General features: G+C 42.2%; 1 protein-coding gene across 2 annotated transcripts in view; it reads left to right on the top strand.

The window, feature by feature from the left end:
• The window catches only part of FNDC1 (fibronectin type III domain containing 1), a 91482-nt gene extending 81788 nt beyond the window's left edge, over positions 1–9694 (top strand). For both annotated transcript variants that reach the window (XM_031456633.2, XM_064486511.1), the window contains 6 exons: positions 479–587; positions 3043–3122; positions 6008–6037; positions 6809–6970; positions 8324–8446; positions 8705–9694. In XM_031456633.2, the coding sequence (XP_031312493.2) occupies positions 479–587; positions 3043–3122; positions 6008–6037; positions 6809–6970; positions 8324–8446; positions 8705–8820 (620 nt within the window). In that variant the 3' untranslated portion in view covers positions 8821–9694. The remainder of the gene's footprint in view (positions 1–478; positions 588–3042; positions 3123–6007; positions 6038–6808; positions 6971–8323; positions 8447–8704) is intronic.
• Positions 9695–18809: the final 9115 nt, after the last annotated feature.

The following is an 18809-nucleotide window of genomic DNA, read 5'->3' as shown; positions in this document are numbered from 1 at the left end:
GCCCAGTGGAAAGCATGTGTGAAGCTGTGATGTGACTTCACTTGGCCTCCCTGAGGCAGCCTTGAAGGCTGGGCAGGTGTCAGGTCTGAGGGCCCACCTGCTGAGGTCCATTAATAGCAGATAAGGCAGAAAGTGTGGAGATCACTGCTCTTTTCTTCTGCATTCATGGTTAGATGTGATTAGTTCTGAAGAGATGAGGAAGGCCAGGGAATGGGGGAGATAAGGAGAAGAAAGAGAAGCAGGGAACCAGCTGCCATCAGGAAGGGTCTTTCCTTCTGTTACCTGCCCCTGGATTCCCCAGTGGGTACCGGCATTACACCCTATCCTGACCCAGCATTTCTTGCTCCCCTTCTGGTAACTCTCCCGCCGAGCTGCCTCCACGCCAGTGCCTCCTCCCCACCCTTCTTCCCTGGGCTCTGCCTCTTGTGTGATGTGGTTCCTTTGCTCTCACTGGGTTCTGCCTTCTTGCCACTTGTAGGTTACTTGGTTTACAGCGCATCCTATGAAGACTTCATCAGGAACAAGTGGTCCACCCAAGCTTCCTCAGTAACTCACTTGCCCATTGAGAACCTGAAGCCAAACACAAGGTACGATGTGTCAGTCATTTACAAACAAGAAATGAGACCTGTGTGCATGGTCATGGATAGCCTTAGGTTGAAAAGGAAAAGATTAATCAAAACTGTTTTTATGATTTCTTTTGAATTCTCTGTTAGTTCTCATAGACCATCAAAGAATGCTTAGTTGATGTCATGAATTTGGCTTAGGAGAAATTACTGTGTGCACTGTAACTGTTAGGTTATTGTGTTCATATCTTGTTTCCTATTTTCCAGAGACTTAAACTACCTACCCTTAGGGAAGGAAAGGTTGTTCTGTATGTAGAAAGGAAATCGGTCCATTTGCAGTCACCCACGTGGTGGCTTTACGCAGCACAAGCATCATACGTGACATTAATGGGGTAGCACTTGCTAAACATTTTAATGAATGATACTCATACTATGATGTAGAAGTTCCAATCATTCAAGAAGGATGTGCTTTACACATTAATAAGGGTTATAAGAAGCATGTCTTCCTAAACTAGGCAGGGGCTCTCTAGGCAGAGGACCATCTGGGAGTCACGGTTTGTATACTTCACCATGGCCCTCAGTGTGAAATATACAGAACTTATTCCAAAGGTAGAAAAAGTGTGTGTTTCCTCTTTTATACCATCTGTTTTTGCTGGTAATGATCATCAGGAAAGCTCCCTTGGTGGGTGAACATGGGCAAAGCACCAAGCACACGATGGTTGAGCCGTGGTGTACTTGTAAACTAGCTTTCTGGGGGAAAAGATGGTTTATGGTGTTTGCCAATTTCTGTTTCTCCCACCACGGCTAGGTACCAGGATGGCTCCAGGCTTGAGAACTATTCAGCAGAAATGTCCCCTGTAGCCGTGGAATATGTGTCATTCCCTAGGTTACGATTTCCTTTTTCCAAAGGGAAAAAAGCATCCGTCGTTTGGTATTTTTGTCATGTGCCAAACCCACTGCTTGAATTGCCAGCAGAGTTTGCCTTAAATAACTCCGCAACCACTGAGTTGAAAGTTTGCACAATTGGGAAAATGCTAAGTGCTGAGTGAATTGAGACTTGGAAACTCATATGTTCTTAATTGTACATATCTTTTTTTTTAAAATGAAATTTAAAAAAGGATTTGGTCCTAAATGAGACGTGAATTACTTTCTTGAAAAGCATAAAAGAGGACTGATTTTACCCAGTGGACTTTTCTTTGCTCTCTGTTTAACCAAGCCCAAAGTCAAATATCTGCATAACTGTGAAGCCGGAGGCTCCCTGGGGGATCTCAAAACCTCCGAAGGCTCAGTGCCAGGGCAGGGGTGCAATGTGCACACGCTTTTGCTCTCTGAGTGTAAATAATTCTCCCGTTAAAATTTTGTGCATCTTAACTTGTGCCTATAATCTGTGTGCCTGACTTAATTAAATCCAGGACTTTGCAATATTGAAGTGTGGCTGCTGCTGGCGGGAAGCCAATGAAGGCGCCTTCTGAACTCTCTGAAATGGTGGAGAGCCACCACTCACAGGGATTTTTTACCTTCTTTCTTGACCTGGAAGTAGCGAGGGACTAAGGGAGCACAGATGATATTTGGACTCACAGAGGTGAGGACAAGACGCAGGTGAACAGGAGATATGGTGGGTGTCCACTGGTGCTGGTGTCCAGTATTTTCTCATCACCACTTTTGGTCCTGTGGCTCATCAGAGTACCAAGTAAGACACTCTGGGACTCCCAGCCTACCCGGCTTATCAGTCTCCCTTTAGATGGACTAGCTGATTCAGACAATGTGCTTTCTAGCACGTTCTCTGTTCCAAGACAAAGATTAATCCACAGCAAAGCCTCGCCAGGCCTTTTCCACTTCCCTTTCCCAGACTTGCTTCTCATTCCTCAAGGCACAGAAGCTAGAAACTCAGTGACTTTTAAGGCTCCAGAGCCAAGCACAGCACTTGTCCCGCGCCCAGAACATTGTTGTCATGTTAGTTCCACCGAGGGGCCCGGCCTCTGGATGGGTTCACCCTCTCCCTGCCAACAGTGGGTTGCGTCATCACTGGGTCAAACATCCCTGCTTTTTCACACAAAGTCCAGTGATAAGAATTAAATTAAATTTGGAATTCTGCTCTTAAGTGTTTCACTGTTCCAACTTCTCCCTCTCGTGTGGTGGAACTTAATTAAGATGGGACATCCAGGGATGGGCCTGCACGGGGCAGCTCAATTGTTGATGCTCTCAGGAACACACGATCCAAGTGACCCATTTGCCCGGGACGCCCCTTCTGTTCCCATTAGCCACGTGTCTGTGCTGTTAATTGTCTTGTTTTGAAAAGTTATTTGAAACTGAGAAAGTTCAGAAATAACATGAAATAGCAATGGTGTATGCATGCATTTGTGAAAACACAGAACTCAAGCCCTACCACAGAGTCGGTGCTCAGGAGTTTGGGGTTTTGTCTCATTACACAAAAGTGAAACAAGCTTCTCTTTCAAGAACTGTTTTCTTCCAATTTCAGGTATTATTTTAAAGTTCAAGCCAAAAATCCTCACGGCTATGGACCTGTTAGCTCTTCAGTCTCATTTGTTACAGAATCAGGTAGGGGCACCTTCGTATTCTTGTTTTTCCCTCTTCTTAAAAACAGATAACCTGAAATAATGGCTACAATGGAATAAAAACTGAAGAAGGAAAATTCTATTTAATCAATTTATTTTGGATATCACTTTATAAAATAAACATAGTTTTCTTTCTGCTAAGTTAAAACTTGGATATTCAAATTAAAAGTAGTCCTCATTGGAACTGCCTGGGAGGTGAAGAGGTCAAATTCCAATGAGAAGTGGGGAAAAATCTAGTTTTCAACCATGTGGAAAAGATGAGTTTGAAAATCTGTAAAGATTTAGTGGCAGAGATAATCTCTCTTTAAAAAAAATTACAAATAGCTGATGACTGTAAATGTCAAGTGGCCTGAGGGGCAGTTGCTTCTTCCAATTAGTCAAATCTCTGAGATGCTTCATTTACTAGGAGACAGAGATGTCTTTACTTACTATGGAGGGTTTAATTACAATACTGTCCATCTTACAAGCAATATCACTCAGAGGATGTCCTTGCTTTGGGATGCTGGTGGGCAGAGCTCTCAGCCCCTTCATGAAATGTCCCCGTGGTCATGGTGTGATATTGAGACCCATGGTGGCAGTCCCTGGGTTAGCCGTCTCTCTGTATAGGAAGCCAAGCTGGAGAGTTGGTGCCTGTGGCCCCAAGACGGGCACCTTCAGCATCCCAGCTGGGCCAGCCCCACACTGAAGTGGCTGTAGCTTCCTACATGTAGCTGGATCCCCAAACATTTGTCATGGAAGGTATTTTAGGTGTGAAGATTTAAATCTACTGAATCAAAATATGTGGGAAAAATATTTTGTGAGAATATACTTTATACTGGGACCATAGATGAAGGGCCTCACAAGCGTTTTCACCTGTTTCATCTAAGAAGTTTCCTAATATTACTTAAGAAAGAGTAGGAGAAAACCATTATCAGTGGTTAATTTGCTCCAGTAAGGGATGAATCTGCGTTTATGGCTGCATTTCCTAAAAATAACATAGACTTTTGGCATAAATTAACATGATAAAGGTCTGTTAAAAAAAAGCCAAATATTTCAAATCTAAACAGCTATCAAGAATTGGAGGTATGAAATCTGAGAGTAAAGAGATATAAATGTAATTTCTGGGACTGCAATGTAAAATTTTGAATAGACAGCTCTCTGCTACCCCCTTCCCAAGAGAACTCCCACCAGGTTCCCGCCCTATCCTTTGTAGTTTCCAGGGGGTGGGTGGGGAAAATCCAGGGCTCACCCAGACTTCTGAACAACTCTCTTGGGGGAGACGGCAGTAACTCACTTTCAGAAAATCCCCAGGAGATCCTGACGCACACAGAAATCTGACAGTTATTTGCCTTGGCCAGATTCACTGTATTCAGTCTTTTAAGTCTCTCCTTCATTTTGTATTTCTTGCTAAGGGCAGTTAGGGTAACAACAAGAAACTTATCAAGTTTTGTATTATGACATTTGCCAAATGTAAGAGTCAAAAAATTAATATATGTGTAACAGGCTGCACCATGGGGAAAGTTTTTACCCTTGTTTGTGTTGTTATTTTGTACTGGTCTGTTGGTCCCCTATACCCTGCCCCAGAGTGTCTGACTTTCCCAGCAGACTATTGAAACTTAGAGCAAGAGAGTAAAACAAGCATTTATCCTTACAGCTAACAGTATGTCAGTTTATTTTGTAGATGGTAGATGATGTCAGAATGGATGGTCTGTACAAAGGAGATTTGCGGTGATGGGAATATTCCGTGTGATTGTGGTGGAGTTCCATGAGTCTATACATGTGTTAAAAAGTCATAGGATATTTACCCTAAAGAAGCAATTTACTCTATGATAATTGAAAAAAAAAAAAAAGAGAATGGCCCCTGTTTATCTGGCCTGTGGTATTTTATGAAACAGACTTTTTCTAAAGCAGAATTCTTTAAAAGATAGTTTCATATTAAGTGGCATTATTGGAGCTAAGATATAGACAGGTTTTAAAAACAGCTTTATTGAGGTGTAGATGGCATACAGTACTGTTCATACTCAAAGTGCACAACTGAGTAAGGTCTGAAGTACATTTATAGCCTTGGGTCCATCACCGCAGTAATGGCAGTGAACATCTCCATCACCCCAGCAGGCTCCTCCTGTACAGTCCAGCCCTCCTGCCCCTCCTCACCTGCCCATCTTCTCCCCTGTTCTCAGACAACCCCTCATCTGCTGTTTGTCACTGTAGACTCGTTTGCACTTTCTAGAATTTTGTATAGATGAAATCATACAGTAGGAGTTCTTTTGTCTGGCTTCTTGCACTCAGGATAATTTTGAAATCCATCCACGTTGTCATATTGATCAGTAGTTCATTTTTTTTATTAATTAGCAGTATTCCTTTGTATGTATATGCTGCAATTTGTTAATCCATTCACCTGTTAATGGGCATTGTGTTGTTTCTGCTTTTTGGCTACTACAAATAAATACCGCCATGAACATTCATGTACAAGTATTTATATGGACATATGCTTTAATTTCTCTTGGGGAAATACTCAAGAGTAGAGTGGATGGATTGTATAGTAGGTGTATATTTTTTTTAAGAAACCACCAAATTTTTTCCAAGATGGGTACATTTTAAAACATAATGAGTATTGAATTATTTTTTAGTACCCAATGTCAAAATATTGTCTTCAGGGGTCCACAGCTTCTATATAAATAACAATGCGATATAAATAGAGGAGTATTTCTTGGAAGGAAATGCTTAGAAAATAAAAACCAAGGAAAATCTTAGCACGTGTCAAGTGGGCCTTGCACTTTCTTTATCTGCTCTGGTCTGGCTAGCTCTTCCAGGTACAAAAAATATTCCAACAACTGCGTGGCTGTGAGATATAATAGCGAAGTCAATTATTTCTTTTTCATTTTATAGACAACCCTCTGCTTGTTGTGAGGCCACCAGGTAAGTTTCTCTTCTTGATAAACTTGACCTTCTAGTCATCAAGTTGAATATTGACTATGAAATTGTTATGGTTACTCACAAGTAGAAATGCTGAACTATTTTTGTAATGTCATAATTTTCTGACAACTTCTGTAGTTTCTTTGCACTCATTATCCTAATCTATGGAAAAGAATGCTCTGGAAATTTCAAAATAGGGCCATAGCAGCCAATATCTATAAAAACCGTTATGGGTGGCCAATATCTATGAAAATAGATAACTTTATTTTCATAACCCCTTTTGAAGATTTTAAGTTGGTGAAAAGATAGCAAAATGCATTAAGTGTACAACAAAATTTTACTTTGTTTTTCAAATAAACTGAGAAAGACCTATTGCTTAAGTTAAAGACTGGCCTTAGGAGTGACAAGGACAGTAGGCACATATGCTGAGGGACTTTGGGAGGGGAAGGTAGGATGGCATGCCCAGCAAGGTCAAGTTCGCCATTATGGCTTATATTTCTTGAAGCTTAAAGGATTTTTCTTATTCTGAGAATCCTTGATAGAAATACAAGTAAGTTTACCGTGTTCAGTTACAAGGAACTCTCCATTTGCGCTTCAGGACAAAGCAAGAAGAGAGTAGAGAAAGTGGGTGCCCATTGGGAGGTGGGAAAACTGTTCAGAAAAGCCCTGAGAGGAGGGGGAGTCTCAGTGATTAAGTCCAATTTTCTGGTACTTCGTGCAAGAAGAAACACCATGACACGCCATGACTTAGAAGGTGTGTTTCATGTTGTCCAGGTGGTGAGCCCATCTGGATCCCGTTTGCTTTCAAACATGACCCTGGCTACACGGATTGCCACGGCCGGCAGTATGTGAAGCGGACGTGGTATAGAAAGTTCGTGGGAGTCATTCTTTGTAACTCACTGCGGTATAAGATCTACCTCAGTGACAACCTGAAAGGTGGGTCTTTGGGGATGATGTGCTGTGGGAAGGTGTGGAAAGCTTTTATTTCATCGGATGCTCACTTGACATCGCAGATGCATCAGAATGCATTTGAAGCACAGACTCACCATGTCTCCCTCTGACTCAAATGCAAACCAGTTTTGCTGGCTTTATTCTAGAGCAACTAGTTTTTACATTGACACCCAGAAACAGATATATTTTAAATCTACTACTTTCTAAGAATGAGGTCCAAAATTCTGTTAGAAATGTAAAGACCATTTTTCTTTGCTGTTAATTCCATAACACTAAGTATGAGTGTAAGCTGGAAGTATTGAGGAAAGGTACCCCTCTGCGTTTTTTGCCATTGGCACAACATTATAGAGAAAAAATGTAGATGGTGAAACATACATAAGCAGTACTAATTACTATTTGTTCTGTGCCTGAATAAAAATTACATTGTTTTCATCATGGTAGGTAGGAGATTAAAGCAAAGAATAACGTAAGTACTTTGAACTACTAACATTTCAAAATGCCATTTCTACCCAGCCAGTTTTGAATCACCCACCTACACAAAACTGCTTTTTTATTTCAAAATTTGCATAACTTTTAATTTTTCAGTGCATACGTTTTTAAAAACTTTCCCTCGGCTGGTTTATGTTTTGTCATGGGTCAGTTTTTTTTTTGTTTTTGTTTTTGTTTTGTTTCTTGTTGGTGGTCATCGTTTCAAGATAATGTCAGTCTCCCCAACCCTCCCTGACTCTGGTAATTTCTCAGTGTATGTGTCTCCCCTGACTACTGTCTGTTTGTTTCTCTCTGCTCATTTTTTCCCCTCTCCCACACTGCCCTTTTCCTCCCCTGCGTCAGAATTCCTGGGAGAGGTTGCACAACCATGTCTGGTTCCCTAGGGTTGAGAGAAATCACTTCGCCCTACTGTGCCGCTGTGGTTCAGGACCAAGGACAGCGCCTCATGCCGCAAATGCACCCTACTTCTAGTTATGTATGAAAATAGGTTCTTGTATTTATATAGATATTTATGTTTTCATAATTATTTCAAAATATAGTCTCTATCAAGAGTTCCTCCCCTTTTTTTTAAGCCAAAGAGTAGTAAGGTCTTCCAGTTATAGGCTGAAAATGCCTCTAATATTAGTAGTTTCCATTTAATGAGCACTTGAATATTTGTTAAATATTAAGCATACATGATCTCACTGAATCCTTACAACACTTACTGGAACTGGTGCCACTATCACCATTTTTCAAACATGGAAAGTATGACACACAGAGTTGAAGTAGTGCGCCCACTTCAAAGCGTGTGCCAGTTCCTAAACCAGCATTTTTTGACCAGTCACTGACCCATTGTATTCCTTTATGCAGATACATTCTACAGCATTGGGGACAGCTGGGGAAGAGGTGAAGACCACTGTCAGTTTGTGGATTCACACCTTGATGGAAGAACAGGGCCTCAGTCCTACATAGAAGCCCTTCCTACCATTCCAGGTAATTTGAACAAAGGCCTGATACATTATCCTTAGATGCTTTCCAAAACTTACCTCATTAACATAAACTCACAGGTTGGTTGAAAGGGGTTTATTATGAATATCCAGACAACTTGATTGCTCTTATCATTTAGGAAATTCTAAGGGTTTTAGGAGCTGTGTGCCAGGAATGAGGCTGAAGACCAAATAGATATTTCCTATTATAAATCACAGTGTCAGATACATTTTTCTCCCCCTTTCTTTCCTCTTACCCTTCCAGGCTACCATCGCCAGTATCGCCAGGAGCCAGTCAGCTTTGGCAACATTGGTTTTGGAACCCCTTACTACTACGTGGGCTGGTACGAGTGTGGGATCTCCATCCCAGGGAAGTGGTAACCACAGGATGATCACTCTGGAAGCTCACCCTGCCCAGCCCCCTCGACTAATTTGCACTTGGGGCTGTGAGCAGGAAAGAGGATGGTGTCCCCAGCCCCACTGTCCCAAGTGTCGGCAAGGCCACATGATGGACACCGGACACTTCAGGCATCTTCGATCTGGAGCTCAGTCCTACTACTTGGCCTGGACCACACACAGGATTCAATGTTGCTGTTAACCTTGCTTCTCCACATGTTTTGCTTACAATAGCACATCCCAGGGATGGCAGAAACACACAGCTACCGGGATGCCCACTGATTCAGTGCGATTTTCATACTCCAGGGGTATCTCCAGGGATCAGCACAAACACGCTGTGCTTGCTTCATGGAACGCCACACGCTTTTTTTTTAATCACTGGACTTCTCCAAAAATAGCTGAATTTAAGCTTTGGATCTCTATCTATGCCATAGAACTGAATTGCTAAAAATACCACCGAAGGAAATGTATCCTACTTACAGTTTATTCTGTGGACCTACCCACCACTAGACCAAATGTATCAAATCTTACTTGTAAATTCTCAATTTTGATATATATATGTATATATGCATATACATATCCATACTTGTCTGCAAGGACATTGATTAAAATCGCTGAATTTGTACTTGTTCACTAGATAAATGTGTGTGGGACTTTTTGGAGCAGAGGTGCTATTTATTAACATCTTTTGAGAAGGGTCCGAAGAATATGTACCCTACAGAGCACGAGATGAGTGGAAGGGTTTGTGTTCTTTCTGCGAATGCTGCTGAGCTTTGGAAATGACTGGGATGCAGTGACACTGGCCGTGAACCAGTTGCAAACTGAGTTCCTTCCACCTTCTGTATCTGTGTGAAAGATATACTGGTTGTCTCTATGAGGACATATCCAGATGTTTCAAGATTAATTAAGGTTTTAGATCCCAAATGATTTTAAAATCCAGTTAAAAAAAACTCCTTTCCCCTTTCCTTCCTATCTCAGAATCTACTCCTCGAAATATAAGCATCTCACCCCTCTTGAGGCAGCAGGAGAGGGTTTATTTAGAAACAGTTTATTCTAAGTCTTCTTGAGGCATGGTGTCCTTTCCACATGAATGTGCGTGGTGCCTCTGTGTCCTCCGGCAGCTCTGGGGGAACTGAGGGTTCATCTTCTCTTAGAGGTTTCAGCATTAAGAGAAGCAGCAGTGAGAACGAGCTAGAGGCAGACACCTTTCTGGGGCCACAGGCTGTACCGCTACGTAAATGGTCTAATGGCAGAAAGCAGTCCCGCTACTGGGGTCAGTTTTTTCCCTTGGTGCCGGCGGCTTGTTGAGGTGAAGCCTGATGTGTCTGGTAGGTTTGCAGGTCAAATTCACAAGGAAACAAGTAACTGCTGGGTCTTTGTTGGGGGGCGGTGGAAGCTGACATTTCCCCAACTGTTGCAATCTCCCTTCCACAGAAAACAACAGTCAAGAGGATCCAAGCTTCCTGCTGGGCTTGGAAAATACTAGAATTCCTCAGGGGAACAGATTAGATACTCAGTTCATTTGTTACTCACATTTGCAAAAGAAGAATAGGAATCTTTAAGTAGCTTCTGGGGCTCTTGTACATGAACGGGGGGTTATTACAAAGGGGCGTCTAAAAAACACCTACTTTTCACACTAACATTCAATGCCAAGCTGAAGATAAGATCTTTAAATATAAGTGAATTTTCCTAATAAGCCGTAACTTGCTTCCTTTATTTCTCCCTTCCACCTCCAAATTTCTGTCTGGCTGTCAGTATCCGGTAGCCTCCTATTGGAGAGTGCAGAGAGATGCCCCCAGTCTCCTGGGGGCAAGCACCAGGAGATTGCAGTTTCCTGAAAGTGTTTCCTTGGTTGTAAATAATTCATTACCGGGCATAGAGAAGAGCCACATGATCTGCTCCAAAAGCCTGTGCTTGACACAGGACCTCCTGGGGAAGAGATGGGGTTTCCACCCAACACAGATGCAGGCATCTCATTTGTGATTCACTCTTTCATAAGCTGAAGGGCGTGTTCCCCTTCAGCCTCACCCCCAAGGGTTTTATGCTGATTTCAGATACAGAAGGATACATCTCCCTCAGAAGGATTTTATGCTTATAGAAATACATAGATTTCACTGGCTTTCACTCATGCAATGATTTTTGAGCCCCACCTGGAACCTTAGACTACTTGATTACAGAAATCTGAACTTTTGTATTACAAATAAAAGTTTGTAATTCTTTATGGAAATTGCTACAAACTCCAGATGATAGAGCAGCCAAAACAAAAACAAAAACACTGAATTTATGCAAAGGTGATGGTATTCTCAATATTCTTTCCAAATTAGGTTACACAATAGTTCAGATGAGTCCACAGCGATCACATCAAGTGTCTAGTGCTGTGTGGTCCCGGAGGACGCGTTTCAGGAACTCCACTGGCAATGGGATGCCAAGAAGAGGGCATTCAAGATAGGAGAGGGTCTGGAAACCATTTCGTGCCAAGTTGGGATAAAAATTAATGGGACTGTTTTCCTAAAGACTTCATCTACTTTGAAGGCTCTAAGGAAGAAGAGTGCTTGCCAGCTCTGGAGGTCAGAAGTAGACACAACTGGGAATAAGAGGAAAATAAAAGTTGGCTCTACAATTTTTAGACTTCTAGAAGGATTTTTAGAAGAATCCAATTGCCAAATGAGCTTTGTTGGAAAGTGCTGAGATGTTCATCATTGAAAAACCTTAAATGTTGCTGGAAATGTCTAAACTGACAATTTGAGGCCCTCAGCTGGTTTTTGTTTGGCCTATGAGCTCAGAGTGATTTTTCTACACATTTAAAGGGTTGTAAACAAAGCGAACAAACAAACAAACAGCAACAACAACAAAACCCAGCCATGTGGGGCATGGACCATATGTGGTTGCAAGGCCTAACATATTTACCTGTAAGACAAAACCTCTGTAGGCCTAGATTAGAGTTTTCCTGAGGTTTAAAGAAGATTTTAGCAAAGTCTGAATTTAAAAACTAGAACATAGTACTTAACGGTTATTTGTTGGCTCTTCTCTGACTTGAGTTACATTTTCTGACTGGCAAACCTGAATTTTGCATTGAGTGATTGATCCGGGGCCCCAGGTTCCCCATTGGTCAAGCCCTCTGTGTTGGGGTTTCAGGAAGTAGTAGACTTTAGGGGGCTCTATGCATATTTATATAACCCTTTGGTACAACACAATTTCTAGGTTTTACCAGATAGGTTTGGACTTATTTTTTTCCTTTTTGACCTCTTCAAGCCATGTATCTTGGTCAGGAGGGTAGGGAATTTGAGAATGTGATAACAAATGGGGTTGGAACGTGTTTACCTCTCCGCACAGAGCACAGGTCTTAGTTGCTACACATAATTGTAGACCGATTCCACCATAGAATCAGCCCACATTCCTGCAGAACTTGTAGGTTGTAGATGCCTTCAAATCATCTCCTTAAAATGTAACCATTTTGCAATTGGAGGTAAGAAGTGAGCCTAAAAAGTGAAATATCTTCCCAACCATCCCATGTCCCAATTCTCAGATTAGACTGAGTCAGGAAAATTGTCCGAAAACACAGAGCATGCTTGTCGTGTATGGCAATATAGTTTTAAGTCTTAGTTGTAAGATTATCAATGTACAAATTCTTAAAATCATAATGAGAGCTAAGCCCACAAGGATTTATGATAAAAGTGAAATAAATTAACATAGAAATGAAGGCTGATAAGTTTAATGCAAAAAAGAACAGTCTTGGTCCAAATGGAGAAGGCAGTTCTCTCTCAAGCAGCCGATTTGTTGGTCAAGAATACAAATGCCCTCCAGTGTTAAGGAAAGGGTTTACATGAACTGGACCATGTGATCTCAGGACAGGAAGTAACTTGCGGGAGGGCTGCTGGGTCGTAGAGGTGTGCAAGCAGTGTTCTTGCCTTTCTCCTGCTCTCCAAGTAGTGCTCCATTCTCCTCTTTGCAGACCGACTTTCTCTGGGCACATGTGGCTGGAACAGCTACCAGCCCCCTAGACTTTACACAGGACTGCACAGTGTCTGGCTGTATGCAGCTATCTGTTTATAAGACCTCGTAACTCCGCTTCTCTCCACTAACTCTCCCTGAGAATCCCAGTTTCCAGAGCCAAAGACCAGGACCAGGCTCTAATTGGATCTCTCAGGTCAGGTGTCTACATCTTGAGCCAATCAGCTGTTTCTATGTGGAGGTATCACCTGGAGGAAACATGGCTGCCTATGCCTGCCCTGTGAGTGGCAGCTGTTTGTATGTGGAAGAAGGTCATGGCTGACATCTCTAAGACAAATATGCAGATAGAGGAGAAATCAAATATGAAAATGAATCATTTTATTAGGTGGCTGATAATTTAAAATGACTTCACTTTGGATACACTGAGGGTTTCATGCTTGTTCACTTCAGTCTTCTGCTTTCTAGGCTTCAGTCTTTCTAGCTACCATTGGGGTAGCCTGCCTTCTTAAACGAAAAGACTTTTGAGAACTCTTCCAGATATTTATAATTAAATTATGGGCTAGAGTCATTCTACCACACCTGTTTTTAAAGAAAAAGAAGACTGCATTTTATTGTCTGAGATGATCCAGGAAGACTATTTTTTAATACAGATAAGAAAGGGATCCAAGACACCAAGCCTTTCTGCAGCTTTCTGTTACCAGACCAGCTCTGAAGTGAATAACCAACACTAGAATTGTCTTCCTGAAGATACAATAGATTAGCCAGAGAAGGAAAATTTTTGAAAGGCCCGGCAAGTAACTGGCCCTGAATGTCACAGCAGGCAGGCGGGATGTCTTTGGAGTAACTCAGGGATGTACTTGGGAGCTCTGAGGTATCCAGGGTGACACCCCAAGTCCTTCCCACAGATCCCAAGGCCCTCCATGATCTTGTCCCCACCCATGCCCCCAGCACACACACTCACACCAATGACACACACTCATGCCTCTCTCCCCTCTCCCCAGCTCCTGCCTGTCACAGAGCCTGCACCGAGCAGGCCCACAGTAAATATTTGTCAAATGAGTAACTGTATGGCTAAGAACATAGACAGGAATTAAAAAGGCAATGTCTTTCAATCTAAGATTATCAGGGAGCGAAATGTGCCCCTCCAGCCGCCAACCTGGCTGAGTCGCTCTCAGCTCCCTGTGGTTTTCCATGATGGTTTGTCAAACTATCCCCAAGTTCCTAACACTCCAATCCCCATCACCACTCACCTCCACCCACTTCCCCTCCCTTGCAGGAGATCACACTCCACTTCACAGGGTAGACGGGGCTGCCAGAGGGCAGATCTCCACATACCCACATCCATGCCCACCATGCGACCCTCAAAGAGCTTCCCCTCAGGCCCAGGGCTGGTGCTTGGCTTCCAGCACGACTCAGGGACTCTGATCTCCTGTGATTACAGTGTCTAGGGACAGACTCTAGACTCTAGGGACAGTTCAGAGGCATCTATTAGATTATCCCTTTAGGGAGATGACAGGTAGGTAAGTAGGTAGGCAGGAAGGCAGATAGATAAAGGGAGAATAAAATCATCAAGATTTTCAACAGTGATACCAAAAGGAAGGCTCAGAGAGCAAGAGAGATGCCAGAGGAGCCACACTGATCTACACTGATGCCTACTGCATCCTCCTGTTTGGTCCAGATGTTTGCTCTCAATCAGAAACCTTGGCTTCTGCTCCATGATTCTCCTCTATCCTTGTTCTCTGCAACCTTTGTCCCATTTCTTCAAAGATTTACAGTCATCTGAGCAGATATTGACTTTATACATATTTCATTAATTAAATAAACATTTATTTTTTACTAACTTGTAGAAGCATCAACATCCCAACAGTAAACAGACATCACATTTAAATTAGGATAATTAAAGAAGGTTTAAGGAAGGGACTGTTTATGTAGGTGCAGTGGGGACCACAAGGAATACTGCATCAGGGGGCCATTACTTTCCTGAGCCTGGTGGGCCAGAGGGAGGAGTGGTTGGCAGAATCTGTAAGGAGCGTCTGACGGACAAGTCCAGTTTTAGAAAAGTGATGATCTCACTGAAGGGACCAAGAAACCGTGTGGGGAGGGAGCCCAGGCTTCTTCTTCCTCACTCTCCTCCCTTATTTTTCTCTTTCCCCTTCCTCTAACCCTCCTATTTCCTGCCAGTGTCCTCTTTACCCAAACCCACCTGGAAGCCAGGTGGCAAGGAGGCTGGTTGATGTGGTTGAAATAGGTCAGCCCCTGCCACAGAGAGCTGAGTGAAGAAAGGAAGAGAGAAGATCTGCAGAGACAAGACTAGAAGCATCCACCACCTCTGGGAAGTGATAAAGCATTTTTCATAATCCTTCGTTACTTTTTGCACATTATGACATCACTAGTAAAAATTAGTTAAGGACAATTTTGACAGAGCTCATTTAAATAGAAAGAGCCTTCAACCTCCCTTCACTTCCTGGAGCTGGTAAAGACTGTCGAGGCCATTTTATTCAAATCATTTTATAGTTAAGGAAACCGAGACCCAGAAAACTGAGATAACTTGCCCAAATCACACACCAACAGGAATGGCGGGCATGAGCACGTGGCCACCGCTCCTCTCTCCCTAACCTGTGACAGACATTGCTAATCGATCACGTTTTGGTTTTTTTTTTTCTTTCCCATGGAAGCTGCATCACAGTTAACACTAACCTGTCAGCAGTTCTCTCAGTTGAATAGCACCGGGAGTCAAGTTCAAACCTGTTTGCTGTCTCCACACTACCCTGTCTTACCCCATAAATGTCTTAGTTTTTCTTCTTTAATTGAAGTATAGTTACAATTTCTGGTATACAGCATAGTGATTCAGTTATGCATATTCCTTTTCACATTCTTTTCCATTTTAGGTTATTACAAGATACTGAATATAGTTCCCTGTGCTGTACAGTAGGACATTGTTGTTTACCTATTTTATATACAGTAGTGTGTATCTTCAAATCCCAAACTCCCAATTTATCCTTCCACTCCCCTCCTTTGATTTCTGACAAAAACTAACCTTTCACTCTCGGGACCCCATAAGACGTGATCAGCACAGAGGAGACATGGTAGTTGGAATCAAATCAAGATTTGACAAATTTGGCTTCCTTCAGCACCAGGTTCTCACTTAGTTCAACTTATCAAGGATTTGTTAAGCCTTTGTTGTGTGCTCAGCACTGTGCTGGCTGCTGCTGGGGCCAAAGGGAGAGAAGGTAGATTTCTTGCCCTCAAACGTTTAGTGACTAACACAGCATTGTAAATCAATTATACTTGAATTTAAAAAATTAATTTAAATTTAGAAAAAGGTTCATCAAATTCAAGGGAAAGGCATCCATTCCACTCCCTGGTGTGGGGCTGATGCCAGGGTTTCTCCTCCCAGCCACCTTCTGCAGACACCACCTGTGACCCCTGACTCAGGATAGCACTACCTTCTCGCCCGCCCTGACGTGGTGTGGGGCACACACTCCTCATGGCCCTCACACCTGGCCCTATGTAGGCGTGGCTCACAGACTACTCACCACCCTAGCAAGACCCTAAGAAGCACCCCTCCCACTACTACCTCCTTATAAGGTTTGGAAATTCATGGGTTTGCCTCGGGGTGAAAAAGTGGGGGAAATCACAGATGGATCTCAAGAGCTCCGTATGGGAGCTAGTCCTGATCTAGGAAACAGAGATTCATTCAGGAGTGAATGTGTGTGGCCAGCTGCTCCCCGAGCACTGCCTGCTCACCCTGGCCCAGGACTCCACGGGATCCAGCTTCAGAGCTAGTGCCATGTTGGGAGACCGGATACAACCTAACTCACACCCTCAGCACATGGTGATGTCTGCAAACAATGTCAGGTTTTCTTTATTGTCTGGCATTTATCCATCCTTTCTTTAATTCAGCAAACTTTCAATGGCAGTACTGCCAGGGAGTGTGAAGGAATGATAAGCACATATAGTTCACGCCCATCTCAGTCTACCCTAAAACAATACTTGAAAAGCTGAACCTTTTAAAAGCTTGGGGAAATTATATCTAAGTGACGGCTATTTTACGTTGACTTGTTTGTCTGCGTGCTCTCATTTCTCTTGTTCTAGTTCCGTGTGAAGCTCAGCTGCTTTGAGACTCTCTAGATTCCGTTTCCAACATTTCTGGGCTGCCTGCTTGTATAGGAAATATTTATTTGGTGACCACTGTTCCGTTCTGTTTTTGATGCTGAATCGGAAAATGCTGTCTCTCCTTCGGGAATGCTCTAGTTAATGAGAAACAAATGGTGGCCTGAGAGATACAAAGCTCACTGACCAGTCCAAAAGATTTTCTTGGTATCAATTCAGGGCTTTGTGTAGTCAGGATACTTCTGAGTTAATTTATAATTATCAAGTTGGAAAATATCTAGTAACCCGGTTCACAGTTCAAATACAAGGTATTATTAATACATCCATACGAACATCTGTAATAGCCAGTTGTAGTAAGTCCTCACCAAGTTCCAGAGGCCTTTCCAAGGACAGATTCATTCTTTATTTTGTCTTTCTATCATTTTATTGAGCTATGATTAACATACAAAAAGCTGTATGCAATTAATATATAAAACTTGATGAGTGTGGAGATAGGTACATACTTGTGAAGCCATCATCACAATCTACACCATAAACATATCTATCACCTTCAAAGTTCTGCTCCCACCCTCTTTACTTATTACTTTGTGTGTGATAAGAACACAATATAAGATCTACTCCCTTTGCAAAAACGTAAGTATATAATACAGTGTTAACTAGAGCCACTCCACTGTACAGTAGATCTCTATGACTTACTCATCTCGCATGTAATGGAAACTTTGTACCCTTTGACTCCGACCTCTGACCGCTCCTTTTCCCCTCCCCCAGCCCCTGGCAACCACCATTCTACTCTCTGCTTCTATGAGTTTGACTGTTTCAGATTCCTCAGTTAAGTGGGGTCATTAGTATTTGTCCTTTTGTGACTGGTTTATTTCACATGGCAAAATATCCTCTGGGTTCAACCACATCATCACAAATGGCAGGATTTCCTTCTTTTAACAGGCTGAATAAAATTCCTGTATGAGTACGTATATGCATAATGTGTTTTTATTCACTTAAATATTTTTCCTGTACAGTAGAGTTTACTCTTTTTAGCATACATCTTTATGAATTTTGACAAATTCATAGTCTTGCAAACACCAATATAATTAAATTCCATCACCCTCAAATTCCTTTTCCCTCACCCCCAGCCCTGTCACCAACTGACCTGTTTTCTGTCTCCGTAATTTTGCCTTTTCCAGCATGTCATGTAAAAGGGACCATGTAGACCGCTGAGTCTGAGTCTGCCTTCAACTCTGGATGAGCATAACGCCTGTGAGAATCACACCTGCTGTTGCACACATTAAGAGTCCATTCCTTTTAATTCCCGAGTACTACTTCATCATATAAATGTGCCACGGTTTGATTATGCATTTACCAGATGGAAGGACATTTGAGTAGTTTCTGATTTGGGGTGATTAAGAATATAGTTGCTCTCAGTGTTGTACAGGACTTTGTGTGAACGTAGGTTTTATTTCTCCAAGAGTGGACTTCTTTAGTCATATGGTGAGTGCATGTGTATTTAACTTTGTAAGAAACTGTCAAACTGTTTTCCAAAGTGGAGTACCATTCACATTCTCACCAGTAACATGTGAGAGTTTCAATTTCTCTATATCTTTGCCAACACCTGGATTTGTCCATTTAAAAAATTTAGCCATTCTAACAGGCATGGTGTGATGTGTCACTGTAACTTTAATCTACATTTCCCTAATGATTAGTGATGTTGACCATCTTTTCATGTGCTTATTTGCCTGCCTTCCAGATATTGTCAAAATATTTTAAAGTATTTTGTCCATTCCTTTTAATTGGGTTGCTTTTTTGTGAGATGGATAATGTTTTATATAGCCTGGAAATGAATCTTTTGTCAGCTACCTGATGAACATATATTTTATTCCAGTGTGTAGCTTGACTTGTTATTTTTCTTAACAGTG

This window comes from Camelus dromedarius, chromosome 6 (genome assembly GCF_036321535.1).
Source record: "Camelus dromedarius isolate mCamDro1 chromosome 6, mCamDro1.pat, whole genome shotgun sequence".
Lineage (NCBI taxonomy): Eukaryota > Metazoa > Chordata > Mammalia > Artiodactyla > Camelidae > Camelus > Camelus dromedarius.
The sequence above is the reverse complement of the archived record's forward strand: the minus strand, read 5'-3'. Positions and strand labels throughout refer to the sequence as shown.